Source organism: Drosophila guanche, unplaced genomic scaffold (genome assembly GCF_900245975.1).
Source record: "Drosophila guanche unplaced genomic scaffold, DGUA_6, whole genome shotgun sequence".
Classification (NCBI taxonomy): Eukaryota; Metazoa; Arthropoda; class Insecta; order Diptera; family Drosophilidae; genus Drosophila; species Drosophila guanche.
The window spans coordinates 5,660,209-5,674,381 of NW_022995745.1; the positions used below are offsets into that span (position 1 = coordinate 5,660,209).

General features: G+C 45.8%; 1 protein-coding gene across 8 annotated transcripts in view; it reads left to right on the forward strand.

Annotated features, from left to right (window-relative positions):
- Positions 1–14,173, forward strand: part of LOC117581566 (cAMP-specific 3',5'-cyclic phosphodiesterase) — a 97,541-nt gene that overhangs the window by 42,905 nt on the left and 40,463 nt on the right. The window contains exon 1 of one of the 8 annotated variants that reach the window (XM_034268908.1): positions 1,794–2,606. The exons of the other annotated variants lie outside the window; for them this stretch is intronic. Within the exon in view, the coding sequence (XP_034124799.1) occupies positions 2,554–2,606 (53 nt within the window). The 5' untranslated portion in view covers positions 1,794–2,553. Of the gene's footprint in view, positions 1–1,793; positions 2,607–14,173 lie in introns of those variants that run through there. 8 annotated transcript variants of the gene reach the window in all.

The following is a 14,173-nucleotide window of genomic DNA, read 5'->3' on the forward strand; positions in this document are numbered from 1 at the left end:
TCCAACGAACAGTGGATGCACTGCCTTAGACCATTGAATACTGGTGAGCACAATATTACAAAATCAAATACGAAATGTGAATTGTCTTATGTGATGAAATGATGCAAATTGAAGGATTTTTTATTTATGTTTATGTTTACTTATACACGAGTGGAGTGCGCTTTAACGTATATTTATTGATTACTTTCACATTATATTATTAGCTTTTGACCATTCCATTCCCTCCTCTTTTCTTGTCAAGCCTTTCTCTGTTGCAACCAGCCGATTGCGAATTCGTGCATCCTCGCCAGCTGGAGGCTAGACAAATCGAAGAGTATCGCTTGGCTGCGCTGTCGGCGTCATTCGGTCTCCACACAGCTTCCGCTGGCGGCGTGCTTTCGCCTCCACGCTTTCGACTTCGACTTCTCCATCGCCATCACCCTCTCTATCTATGCGTGGTCTCTTTCACTTCGTTTCATTCCCACTCGCTTCTTCGGACGCTCTCTGTCACTTGCTTCGCTGCCGCTGCGTCTGTTTCAGCCGCCTCTGCCAGGGTGTAATTATGTAAGGTGAGACCAGCTCAGCGGGCGGTCTCTTCATGGTTGCCTAATTCCAACAGTCGTATGCGTATGCTTACGGTCATGAATCTGTATGTTTGCCGTTAGATCATGTATGTAATTATTATTTTGTTTCGGGTGTCGTTTCGTTTGTTCAGTTTTAGACAAAGAGAGTCAGGTGGAAAGAGAGAGCGAGAGAGAGTGTGATAACACGTTAGGCCAGCTAAAGAGCGGAATGACCCCACCGTGCATGGACATGCCATGGACATACTCTGCCTGCTGCTGCTGCTCCACTCCCCATATCGTTTTGGCGCTGGCTGGCTGGCGCTGGGCGCTGCTTGGCTTCTGTTCTGTCCCTCTGCTTAATGTCGTGCGGTCGCTGCAGCTGTGAGCATCGCACGCGTTTACCGTTTACCGCTACACACGCCAGAAATTCCTTTTTGCGCTTCCGTCGTCGTTGCGTTGCCATCTTCGCACCCGTGTGTCTCTTTGCAGGCGCGCGCTCCTGCTCTCCGTGTGTCTCCGTGTGTGCAGTGCTTGGGAGACAACAACAAAAACAAACAAACCAAAAAAAATCATTTATATTAAGCATTTTTTTGACCATTTTTTTTGCAAGTGTTTGAAAAATTACATAAAAAAGCAGTGCCAAACACAGTTATCCAGCAGCAGCAGCAGCAGCAGCGGCTGAAGCAGCACTCAAATCAAAGCAGCAGCCGCCGCCGCAGCGGCGCAGCAGCAGCAGCAGCACCAGCAGCCACGACCACAACAACAACAAGAACCAGAGAAGCCGCTTATCAAATGCCGCGTCCGCGACGTCGACGACACACGCCGCCTGCGTGAGCGTAAGCATACGCGTACGCGTGTGTGTGGGTGTGTGTCTGGCGTGTGCTGTGTGTGTGCAAGCGGGAGAGATTGCCTCTGACTGCGTGCTTGTGTGTTTGTGTGTGTGCGGGTGGCCGGGGTAAAAGTTTTTGAACTGGCGGCCAAAGGTGACGACGACGCCGCCGCCGACGTTGCCGCAGCGCCGCAGCGTCAAAGGCGCAGCCAGAGCCTAACGCCAGCAGCAGCAGCAGGAGGAGCAGGAGAAGAAGGTCCCGCAGCGGGAAGAGAAGTAGCTGGAGGATCAGTCCGCTCAAGAAGAGTAGTCCCCACAGCACCAACAGCAGCAAGAGAAACAGTAATCCCCGCTGCAGCAGCAGCAGCAGCAGCAGCAGTAAATCCCGCCGTTGAAACAGCAGCTGCAGCAGCAGCATCAAGAACCTTCCCAGCAGCAGCGACCACTGTTGCCGCAGCCACACAGACTACAACTACAGCAGCGGCATTTCGATCGCGACATTTGCTCAAGGCCACCGCCAAAGTGAAGAAGAAGAAGAAAAAGTGGAAGCAAATAAGCTTTGTGGATGCATCGCCTGCAGCGTCAGCAAAAGCAACAACCACAAACAAAGGAACAGATACCCCAGCAGCAGGGACGATACAGCTGCATCGAAAACGCTCCACCTGCAGTGCACCACCCGCTTTGGGCGGACAAAGTCCCCAGCCACCGCCGCATCTGGCTGCCCGCCGACTAAGCAAATTCCTGAAGCAGAGCACCAAAGCCGGCAGAGCGGCCCAACCCAACAACAACAGCAGCAGCAGTGCAGGAGCGGCACTGGCAGTAGCAACCGGTGGCGTGGGAGGAGGAGCAGTCAAAGGCGCAGCAGCAGCGGCAGCAGCAGCAGCAGCAACTGGACGTCGCAAATCCTCGGCTGCCTCGATTATCGCAGCAGCGGGACTCGATCTGTGCAATCTCTCGAGTCGCCACAGCAGCAGTGGGACAGCGGGTACTGTCGGGACAGGGGGAACAGTAGGAACCGAGGAGAATTCGACGACACTAACGGGCGGTGTGGGAAGCTCCCTCAACAACAACAACAACAACAACAGCAGCAGCGGCAACAGCAACGGCAGCGGCTGTGGGACCGGAGCTACCGGCAATACCTCAACGTCAACGTGGTGCGGCAGCATCAATTTTCTTGTGTATATGGTGTGCTCCTTCTGCTGTTGTTGCTACAATTTTCGGAGTTCGCCCACAAGGTGAGTGAGAATTCGAGTTCGAACTTTCGAATCAGTTTCAGAATCAAAAATGTAAGCCTAGGAAATGCCGTTATCTCTGCTCCATGTCTTTATTCTTTGACTATTAGTGTGTGTTTCAATTGAACTCCAAGTTTCCAAATAAATAGCTTGTGGTATTTCCTTTTGTGCAGGAATTTTCGCAACATTCGGAGGCAGCAATGTAGAATAAGGTGCAGAGGGTATACATTTTGCCATATTCAATTATTAAATTACATTCTTTTACCACATTGTTAATGTTACATTAACTATATGAAAGTGCTTCCGAATATTTGCTGCATGTGAATACCCTTCGTTGTCAGATCTGGTGGCACTCTTGCTCCACAGAACTCCCAACATCGCCCAGCGATCCACTCTCCGATATCTATAATTAAGTTGTTAGAATTCTATTCATAAACTCTTTATATTCGTCTCCACAAGCATTTCATTACTCTCCAATCGGTGTGAGTGTTGCTGTGTGTGCCATTTGTTTAATAAAGCATGACCTACGGATGGTTTTGGTTGGTGTACAGATCCCTCCCCCATGAACATGCAAAGCTTCGCTTATCTAAAAAAAAAAGCATACAAATAGCGAAACACGAAAACAGAAATGAAAGAAACAAAAATTGAAAAGCAACAAAAGCAACAACAAAATTGCAAGCAATTTGGCGGGAGAGATTATTATATGTAGCAGCACACGATCGCATGTGGCATACAAATGTGGAATGAGAATAATAGACGAGCGGAAAAGGAGGAGGATCGCATCAAATACGATTATGGGGTGGGAATATCTCGTGATCTGGATTGTTTAATGAATACTTTACTTTACTTTACTTTAATGAGGCAAATCTGGATATATCTTTAACAAAGAGTATGCCATTACTTGCGCATATACTTTAATCACGAGGCACAAGTGAACGCAGGCAAAGGGAAGTACAAATATTATTATTACCTATGAACAAATCATGTCATATAACTCTTTAGAACTGAAAGAAATTACTAGATACAAGTAATTTTAAATTGAATTTCACAAATTTGAACGGAAACGGCAGACGGTGCCGGTACCCGATACTCGCTTTGAAGTATTCCTAATCAGGATCAGAAAATCTCAAATTGTGAGGGAATTTCCCACTACTTCTCGACCCTCCCACCCCACATATCTTCAGCTCCTGTGTTCCTTTGTCTGTGTCTCTCTCTCTCTCTCTCTGATGCTCTCACTGTAGCATCAAGTGTCCAAGCAGCCGCCCAGCAATCCACATAGCCATAAGCTGTTTGCTATGAAACCCACTTGGGACTAATTATTGCCCTGCCATTCCCAACATCCACTTCACCCAATATCCATTTGCCACCTCCCCTCTATGACAGACTTAGGAAGAGGAAGAGGGAACTGTCGTCACACATCAACTGTTGTGTAAAGAGGAGGTGGGTGGAGAAGCAGAAACAGGGAAAGAGAGAGAGAGAGAGAGCCTGCTCAGGTGGCAGTGGTGCTGTCGGAGGCGGGACTGTGGCTGCCTTCTCCTTCGTCTTTCCCTTTCTCATATTATTCGTCTTCGTTTTGCTCTTCTTTTCTTTTTCTTTTGGCAATCAAATTTTTAGGCGCAGATTAGAATGCTGCTTGTGTGAGAGAGAGAGACAGCGAGTGCGAGGTCAAAGTTCAAGGTTGCCCCCCCTCTCCGCTAGCATGATGGTGGCATTCCCATTCACCACTCTCTCTCTCTCTCTCTCTCTGTCTATTGAGCCTCCCCCTATTTGTTTTAATTGCTTAAAATGTAAATCTGTAAAACAAAAAAAACACAAGTGGAGTGTGGGCCCCCCCCCCCCAGAAGAGAGTAAAGCGAAGATGTCAAAGCAGAAGCAGCAGCTGTGCCGCCTTTGATTTTCCTCGCCCACACCAACCCCCCTCTTCCGCTCTCTCTCTCTCTCTCTCTCTTTTTATTGTTAACACTCGCTCTGTCGCTCTTACTTCTGCTGCCATCGGCTCTCTTGTGACGTCGCTGCCGGCTGCTGCTGCTGTCTGCTGCTGCCGTCGCCTCGCCTACGTTTTGGTATGCAGGGGGGCCGGTCCCCGGGTAGGGTCCGGCAGGTGCCGTTTGTTTTCTGATAACAACACTCGGGCAGCGTCGACGATCATTGTTGCTGTTGTTGTCGCCCGCTGTTTTTTTGTTTTTGTTTTAACTGATAACAATCTGAGAGTCGGCATCGCTTTGTAGGTGCATTCGAGCCAGTGCCGGTGCCCCTTATCCCTTCTAGCACCCAACTCAACCCCACCGAAAAGCAAATAAGCGTCAGGCTGAGTTTTCGTTTTTTATCGCAGGCGATAAACGATGGCCAAGAAGCAGTCGGCGATGAAAATACTCGTACCAAGGAGAAGCAAAAGAAGAGTCAGCAAAACCAGGCAACCGAAAGATTAGCAATTGGCTCTAGACACTTGGCAGGGGGAAGAGCAACACAAATGCGGAAGAATGTGCGTTACTGATGGGGGGGAATGAATACTAACGATATTTTATAATTGCGTAATTCATCGGATGTGTCAATGGACTGGCATTTCTCCATATATTTTCTTACCATCTATATTCGGGGAATAAGCTAAAAAAGCTTTTAACAAGTGTTATTTTCCACATCAATATTAAAGGTGACGTTTATGATATTCAATGAGTTTCATTTTCAATTCATTCGATACAGCGATATATTTTGCTTATATATTTTTATTTTCCATATACTTTGCTATATTAGCAGGTGCCATATAGGCAATTCAGTAATTAACTTTACACTTGCGGGCTGAACTCTAACCCTAAGAAGGGGTCGGTCATGACGTAGCTAGAATATTATTTACTCGAAACTTTGGCATAAATCAAACAGTTACATTTATTCTTATATAAACGCCACCTTTTTCAGTGTTTTCCCTATATTCCCAGTGGGATAATTGAAAGTCACTTTTTGTTGTTGTTCTTGTTTCCTATGCGATTTCTGTTTCTGCCTATGTCGTTCCTCTCTTTTTCGTGCTTGTGCGGCTGAATCCCACTTGATCCATCTGTTCACTGCGTGTGTGTGTGTGTGCGTGTTCATTTTCGAGTCACTATAAGCTACGGCGCCGCGACGCTTTCGCTGCCGCTGCCGCTCTGTCTGCTTGGGTCCGGACTCCGGAGTCCCTACTCTGCCTGTAATTGGATTTCCGCTGTTTGCCAAAAGAGAGCCAGAAATAAGGAAAGAACGAGAGAGTGAGAAAGAGTGAGCGATGGCAGCGGCAGCTGTTTGATGATGGATTTCCAGACGCCGTCGCCAACGTTGTCGTCTCATTACAGCCAAGGTGTATATGTTAAAGGTGAGGTATTCTCGCTTTGGATATGGCGCGCACACTTTTATTTTCTTCCCTCTCTCTCTGCAATCAAAATGGGCCAACTGCACACGTCATTGTCATGCATGGATTGCATCGTCGTTATGCTTCCCACCCTGTCTTGAATACACCTTGATTACAACTTTCAATTTCAATTGCCAAATGCGCTTTGCCAGCGCAGCGGGGGTCACCTCTCATTAGGCATGGCTACCTAGAACACCCACCCATCCCCCCACTGCCAGTCTGCTTACTTACAGGCTTACACACTCGCTCTCACGCATTGCGCTGGCTGTGCTCTCTCAAGCTTGCCTCTGGTTTTGCTCTCTCGTTCGCTCCCTAGTCTGTGTGTGTGTTGGGTGCCGTGCCTGCTCGCCTTCGCCTCAATTCGTTTTTCGCATCGTTTTGCTGCTGCTGCTGTTGGCTGTTGTCGTTCTGTGGGGCAGCTCTGCTGGCGTCGTCGTCGTTCATGTTGAACGGTTCTCGGCGTCGTCGTCGTTTCGGTTTTCATCATATAACGTAAAGGCACTTCGGGCGTGCGGCGCGGCGCGGTGGTTCGTGTGTCTCGCGCTCTCCTTAAAAAACCAAAAAAAAATTCTGTGCTAAATATTCCAATTCGAAAAATTAATTCCCAATAAAGAATTAGTGCGAAAAACCAACGAAATTCAATTGAAATGTAACGGGAAAAAGTGTGCATAATAAAAAGAAAATAAGAAGCAGCAGCACCAGCACCAGCACCAACGAACGGGCAAGCAAGTGCAAAAGGCGAAAGGCAAAAAAACAAGTGGAACAGAGACAAATAAACAAAACGCAGCAGCAGCAACAGAGATAGCAACAACAATAAGAACAGTGGGAGCGGCGCTGCCAGCGCGAGAGTGAGAGTGGGTTCAGCAGCAGGGAGAGCAGAAAGTGCTGCTGCAGTGCCAGTGTGTGTGTTGCGGTGTGGTTGGTAGAAAAGACGAGGAAGTGTGTGTGATTTGTGTGATGTTGTTGTTGGAAACAGTGCGCGGTACTGTGAGAGGATCATCGTTTGATAGGAAAACCCGCGAGCGTGAATGAGGTGTAATGAGAGGCTTGATAGCGCCACCGTGAGAGGCTGAACGTGAATGGAAACAGAGACAGTGTGTGAGAGAGAGAGAGAAAGAGAGATAGAGAGCAACATCAACTGCAGTGGGACGCTGCCCCAAGAATTAATTAGAAAAATAAAACAAGAAAAACAACATCACCGCATGGCACTATTTGAATGTTTTTCAATTAATTGTGCGATAAAAGAGAGTGGAAAGTCGTTTTAAATATCTGTAGGCGAAGCATGTGATACCCTATGTTGATCCATCCCCATATGCTGATAGAGTAATTATTTAATATTAGGTTTGAGAAAATACAAGAATAGAATAAATACAATTCTCAACAGTCATGGCAGATGTCTACTGTCGTGATGCCATAATTGCAGTTGCAGCTTAAATTATGTGGGGCATAGAAAGTATATAACCGAGTCGAGGGTATTAAAAGTCGGCCGGCTGCTTGTCGACGTCGCCGTTGACTGTTGATTTTTATCGGCAGCTGAAAAAGCGAGAAGGCAGGAACAACAGAAGGAGGAAAGAGCGAGAGGCAGCGGCAGCTCAATGAAAAATCTTCGAAGACGCAAAAGTAAATGTCTAAAACATGTGCCTAAGTATATATGTATGTATATATGCATGTGTATGGGTGTATGCTTTCGCCGCTAAATTGGCAATGGGTGTACGCGCAAACTTGTCGCGTGCCTTGCTATTTGCGCCCTACTGTGTGTGTGTAGTGAATGTGTGTGGCCCACTGTGCGTGCGTGTTTGCGTGAGAAATGGGGCAACGTTTCTGCTGTTGATAAGAAATAATAGAATGAAGGGATAAATATCGATAAGCAATGATTGAAAGAAGAGGGATAAGAAAATAGAACAAATAAAGGAAGCCGCTATACGCCGATCTCCAACGATTTATGGATGAAAATATAGGGAAAACAGCTTGTCCAGCAATTTCTGTTCATTCTCCCGTATATTTTCACTAATTTGATATCATGTCTCCATCGTGTGCTGCTTCTTCTTATCCACTCAGCTTCTTCGACTTCCACTTTGTGTTGCCTTCCTACTCCACCTCTTTTTTTCTTTTTCAACTTTCTGTGCTGTGCTGCGCATTCAAACGAAAACGAAAACGAGAACGAAAATCAAATCAAATCAAATTGAATTTTCAACAGGAGCCTGCGACTGACTACTGTCCTGTCCTCTCAGTTATTCTTCAAGACCTCTCCCTCTCTCTGCCATGCTTCTCTTTTACCGCCTTTCGCTCATTGAGCACACGTCCCTTAATGCGATGTTGCCGCTTTTCACTAAAAAACTTAACTCCATCTCTCTCGGTCATCTCGCGCTGATTTCAAAAATGAAATGTAATTTACCACAGAACGGCAACCGGCAATCGCCTCACCCTAGTCAACATTTATTCTATTTATTTGCGAGAAAATGAATGTATGAAAGTATGTACATATGTATGTATGTACATACTGCTTGGCTAGTTTTTTGGGCGCAAAATCAAAGCTTCAATTGCAATACGTTCAGAGAAAAAGAGAGAGAGCTCGACGCTTTGCATAAGATTCAAAAACTTTTCAAACAAATCGCAAAGTTTTAATTTTGACAGTCCAAGATGAAGTACGACAACACTGAAGAATCTCCTGTGTTTTAAGCGAGAGGGAGGGCGGGAACAGGCACAGGTTCGCTGTGGGTGGCATAATGTGGGTGTGGGATAATGGATAATGCTGCCCGTCTGCCGTCTGTCACATGTGAAATGATTATAAGCCGGTCCCACAGTCACGTACCAGACATTAATAAAAGAGAGAGCGAGCGAGAACTAATTGGAATTCCAAAGCGTTTCGTTTCGTTTCGCATCTCTCTCTCTGATGATCGTGCCCATGTGCTGTAATGAGTGCACTCCCGATGCCTGCGACTGTGCTTATCCCTGTGGGTGTGTGCACTTTTATCAGCCACCACTGTACTGCCTGCACGGCGATGCACGGAGAGATGGATTGAAACTGTAGTTCTGCCAGCTCTGCTCTGCTCTCTTTTCCTTGCTCTTTGCTTGCCATGTTGTTGATCGTGCTTGCCAATACAGTGGCGTGGAAAAATATAGAGCAAGGTTCAAGTGATCCACGGAGGCGCCGGCGCCAGCGGAGTCTCTTGTTGTCGCGTCACTGCCGTCGCAGCTGTTTCATTATCGTTTCCTTATTTTTGTTTGAAGAGCCCTTGTGTGTCGTAGTATTGTGGTTGTTGTCGTGGTTGTTGTGGGTTTATTTCCATTTGAATATTGATTTATGAATGCGACTGTTATACAGATTTATGGGCTAATATGTACGCCCAAGTCTACCGTTTGTTTTCGGGGGCACCAGCACCAGCACCGGCACTAGCTTTAGCACTCTCCCTCTCTCTGGCTATCTCCCTTGCTGCCATAAATCATGCACCCAAAAGAGGGACGGGGGACGCTGCTTTCGTCACTAGTCCGGTCGGCGCACTGATAAGGTTTTTTATCTAATTGATGGCAATTTACTGATTGATTGATGTAAACGATTGAGCGAGAGAGGCGCTATGGAGGCGCTCTGTGTGATTAATTGATTGATACAGCACTCTAGCTTTGATTGACTCAAACTGTCAGTTGATCACCCAGTCCCACCACTCGGAAAGAGGATTACTTTTCCCCTCGATGTCTGACATTTTTATGCAGTTTTATGCGCTATGATTTATTGGCCAATTGCATTAGAATGGCTAAACCCCCACCCACCATTCTTTCACTGCAATCTGTCCAAATCTCTTTCTCTCTCTCTCATGCCTCGTGTCTGTCCTGTGAGAGCATGAAAATTTATCGATTGTGTTTGGCGGTTTTCCAGTTTTACATCCTCCACCCGCATTCGCCGGTTTGAAGCATGATTTCCTTTTCCTTTCCGCTGCCAGCCATGCCACCCCTTTTTTGGCACTAAAAACTTTTCCCCCATGCACACCCATGTGGGTCCCTTGTCCCTTTCTCTCTCTTTCCTCCCCACTTTTATGTGTGTGCGTGAGTTAATTTAAGACTCGCTTTTGCTCCTGGCTTTAGACTGTGCTCCCTTGCTCTTCCTGTTATTCCTCTGCTCCTCCTCTCCCACACCATCCATTCACTGAGGCGATAAAATTTTTATTTATTGATTTTCATTTATGCTTTCCTTCCTCATGCACGCATACGGTTGGGTAGGGGCGTGCGGGAGGTGCGGGGGGTGGGGAATGCTGCCTACTAAACAGCTGCTACACTTTATGGGCCCCACCACTGTAGCCGCCATCCGGCATTCTCGCTTCATCTTAAATCTCCATATAGCGGTAAGCAAACGGTAACGCATCTCCCTCTCTCTCTCTCTCTCTCTCTCTCTCTGTCTCTGTCTCTCACAGAGCAATTACGTGCTGCATATAAGCTCACCGCAAGCATTGGCTTTCTTCTCCTACTACTGCTTCTCCCTTTTTTTTACGATTCTTCGCTGCTTCCTACGATAGTGTTGTGAGGGGGGGAGGTGGCAGGTTGTCAGAGGTTATGTTTTGTGGGCGGGGTGGGGTGCGGAAGGTGATAAACTTTTCGACGGCTCCGCTAATTGGATAACTCAAAAGTTTTGATTAATTCTCAGCGATAACGGAATGCGATGCGATGTGGTGCTATGTAAGGCAAAAGGTCAGCAGGGTCATCGATAAACGATTGCTTTTCGGGCAATTTCAACTACGATCAAATCAAATATAAACCAAAACAGAAATCTTTGAAGTAAATATTTGAAAAGGATAACTATAAGGATTCTACAAAGCAGAGCTACTTTAATCTAAAGTTGAGTTTCCACTGCCCATAGTTTTAATGATGATGATCAATAATTTCTAGCAATTTTCTAACAATTTTCCTCCCGTTGCGCGTGTGCGGGGGGGAGAAACCTTCTTTGTAACCACTATTTACATTGAAAATTCCTATGCGAGCAGCAGAATTTTACTCAACATTCCCTAAGCACACACACACACACACACACACACTGACGCAGCAAATAATTGCAAAATGCCAGGAAAAGGCGCAGAGGAAAATGAGAAAAATAGAAAAAATGTTTAATGCTCTTTGGCCACGTGTGTCTATGGCGAGGGGGGGGGGGAGGTGTAGGAGTAGAAAAGCATAATTGAAAAAAAAAAAAATTAAATTAAAAATATCTGAGGGAATTTGGAAAAAGGTTTCCCACTCCCATTCAGGACTGCTCCTCCTGTTGCTCCATGCGAAAGATACGGAAAAATAAGTGGAACTAGGTCGCCCTCTCTCCTACACCCCACCCCCGTATGCCAATTTCTTCTTTAACTGAGGTGGAAAATGGAAAGTTTTCAGCTCCAATCCCCCCTGTCTCCCGGGGAGCCATAAAACTGTTTCGGCCAAATGAATATGAATCGTCCACGGGGAGCAGCCATCGTAGATCATTTGAGAAAGTTACGGCCTGCTCTCTCCCTATTCTGTTTAAAGAAAAATGTACGTGGAACTAGAAGACTTTTCATTAACTTGTTCAATGTTTGTCTCTGTGTGTGTTTTGTTTTTCTGGTCTACTATTTTCTTGTGCCTTTCATCTTTTTGCTCGATTTGGAAAATGGAAAATGTACTTATTTCTCTGTTGGTGGATGGATTTTAATTTCCGTTTCCCCTACATGACAGTGCCATGAAAAGCAACGTCAATGTCATTCTCAACTTGTGTGTGTGCTTGTCCTCTATCCTGCATGGCCATCTTCCATCTCCACACTGTCGCAGAGGTATCCTGGTGTGTGTCCAGCAGGACAGCAGGATGTGCCATTGAAAATACTACTCCTCTGTTCGAAGAGATAGAAAGAAGGTCATACATGGCTTTCGATCGTTGAAAATGTTCCATTGATAGACCTATTTGAGCTACTGAATCCATAAAACTACAACTGCAGATAATGTGGGTTTATTTTTGTGTGTGCTTCCACAGTCAAAAAACAAGGTGTGGCCCCATATCTTCAGACATCGGTTGCCAAAGATATAAAACGGTTTATGCGATCGGTAAACAAATGACGCAGTTTACAGAACCCCCAGACGCCAGACCCCAGAGCATTCCGTTGGTTTATGGCTGTGGAAAACCTTCCATTAAATACCATAAAATGTGGGCCTGATGGCACGATTCTTGCTTTCGGATTCACTATGGAACAGTAGTTGTAATTTCTATATTGGCTACCCTATGGGTATTATAAATTCTTTCATTTAATTCTATATTCTTTCTATACTTGATGGGTTGCACATGGGCTGACGTTTAATGTCGATGCCGTCGATCCAAAAGTTAATTGCATGATCTTTATGGCTTTATGGAGCTGCTGCCTCTAATGACCGATCATTTCTGCCATATATCTATGGCTGTATAATTAGCGGTATCGCGTGACGACTCGGCTGCAATCTAACTGCCGCAAAAACGGTGAACCGAAGCGAAACCCCGATACAGCAAAGTGAAGTTTACCTTTTAACGCGACTGTACCACAGCAGTGCTGTCGTGTCACTTGACCAAGTCCCAAAGCCGGTTACTCTCTGCCCTCCCTCCCGTTGGCTATCTTTTGTGGGCACAGGAAAACAAATTTCCATTTACCATTCCACACCCCCTCACCACATCGTTCCTGCGTCCTACTCCTGTAGAAGCTGCTTTTGTCTTTGAGGCAAAGTTGTTTGGTAAAAGTTTTCCCTAAAGCAGCAGCAGCAGCAGCAGCTCCTCTTCATCAACTTGCTCTTCCTCCTACTGTTGCTGTCTCCAAGTTTCTGGGTCCAGGAAGTATTTTGAAATTGCATAAAGTCTCTTTCAGAGCAAAGATTTCAATTAAAGTTGTGCCCCCTAGACCACACCGGGCGGGATGTGCTCTGCAATAGAAAGGACCCACAAAGGACCACAACATGGCATTCGGATTTAGAGAAAGAAAAAGGGAAAAGGGCAAAAGAGAGTCAAAAATATAATGAGACGCAAAGCATAAAAGTGGGGTTTGAAAGCCCTGGCCTGGATTAAAGCCAAGGGCAGAAGACCCTATCCAAAATTGGTTTATTCTGTTAACCAACACTTAACCCACACTCGAAAATACTTTTTCTGAGAAATCCTTTTTTGTTCATAAATCACCAACATACATTATTTTCTGTTAACCAACACTGGTTTGTGCCGAAAAGTATTTTCAACACTGATTGGACACATTCTCGTTTTGCATAAAGTTTTGCATTCGCTTGGGTTCTCTTTTTAAGATGTGTGAACTAATTGAAAAGTAAAAGGTTAAGGGGCACTCCTCCCTCCCAACCCGAAGACCGTTCCCAAAAATTCCAATGTACAGAGAGAGAGAGAGAGAGAGGTCAAGAGAGTGATACAGCAAAGAGATCTAAGTAAATAAAAACGTGAACTGCATCCCATTAAAGTTGATCTAATGACCGCCTACGTGAGTGGACTTCCCAACGAAGGTGAGAGATGCCCGAGGAAGAGAGATGGAGATAGAGTGAGCTCAGAGGCCGTGACCATTAATGGCGCCCACAAAGCGAATTAGCCAAAAAAAAAGGAACGAAAGAAGGCTGGACGAGTGTTTTGTGGTGTCAAAAGAATGAAAAATTGAAGCTGTATTGGGAACAAATAGAATGGACAGAGAGAGAGACATAGAGAGAGAGAAGGACACTCCTTCTGCAACAATAAAAATAAATAAATACAAAATATTTGGAAGAGAGCAAGAGCGAAAGTGTGGGCTACTCTGTTGTGGGATGATTCTGTTGACTGTTTTCGGTTTTCTGATGAGGCTCGAGACACACACACAATCGAATTATTCCATATAAAATACACAAGAAAGTCTCATCTCATGTCTCGAGACACCCTCCTCCGTTCGCTCTCTGCCTTTGTTCCATGAAATAAAATTAAAGCACTTAAAAATTGTGTTCGTTGCATACATTTTGGGGCCAGCGAAAGAACGCGCGAGGAGGAGTTGGGGCTGTAGCGTTATGAGCGTTACGCGCTCTGACGTAAAAGCTCCTAACAGATGCACCCATTCCCTACCAACCGACACGCACAGATACACAGACAGGCAGGGAGAACGAGCTGGAGAGCGGAGCGAGAGAGAGAGAGATTTTCGGCAGCATCCAACGCATAAATATTAATAAAGACATCAAGAATTGATTGAATCGAAAGCGCAAAGCGAACGCATTCGCA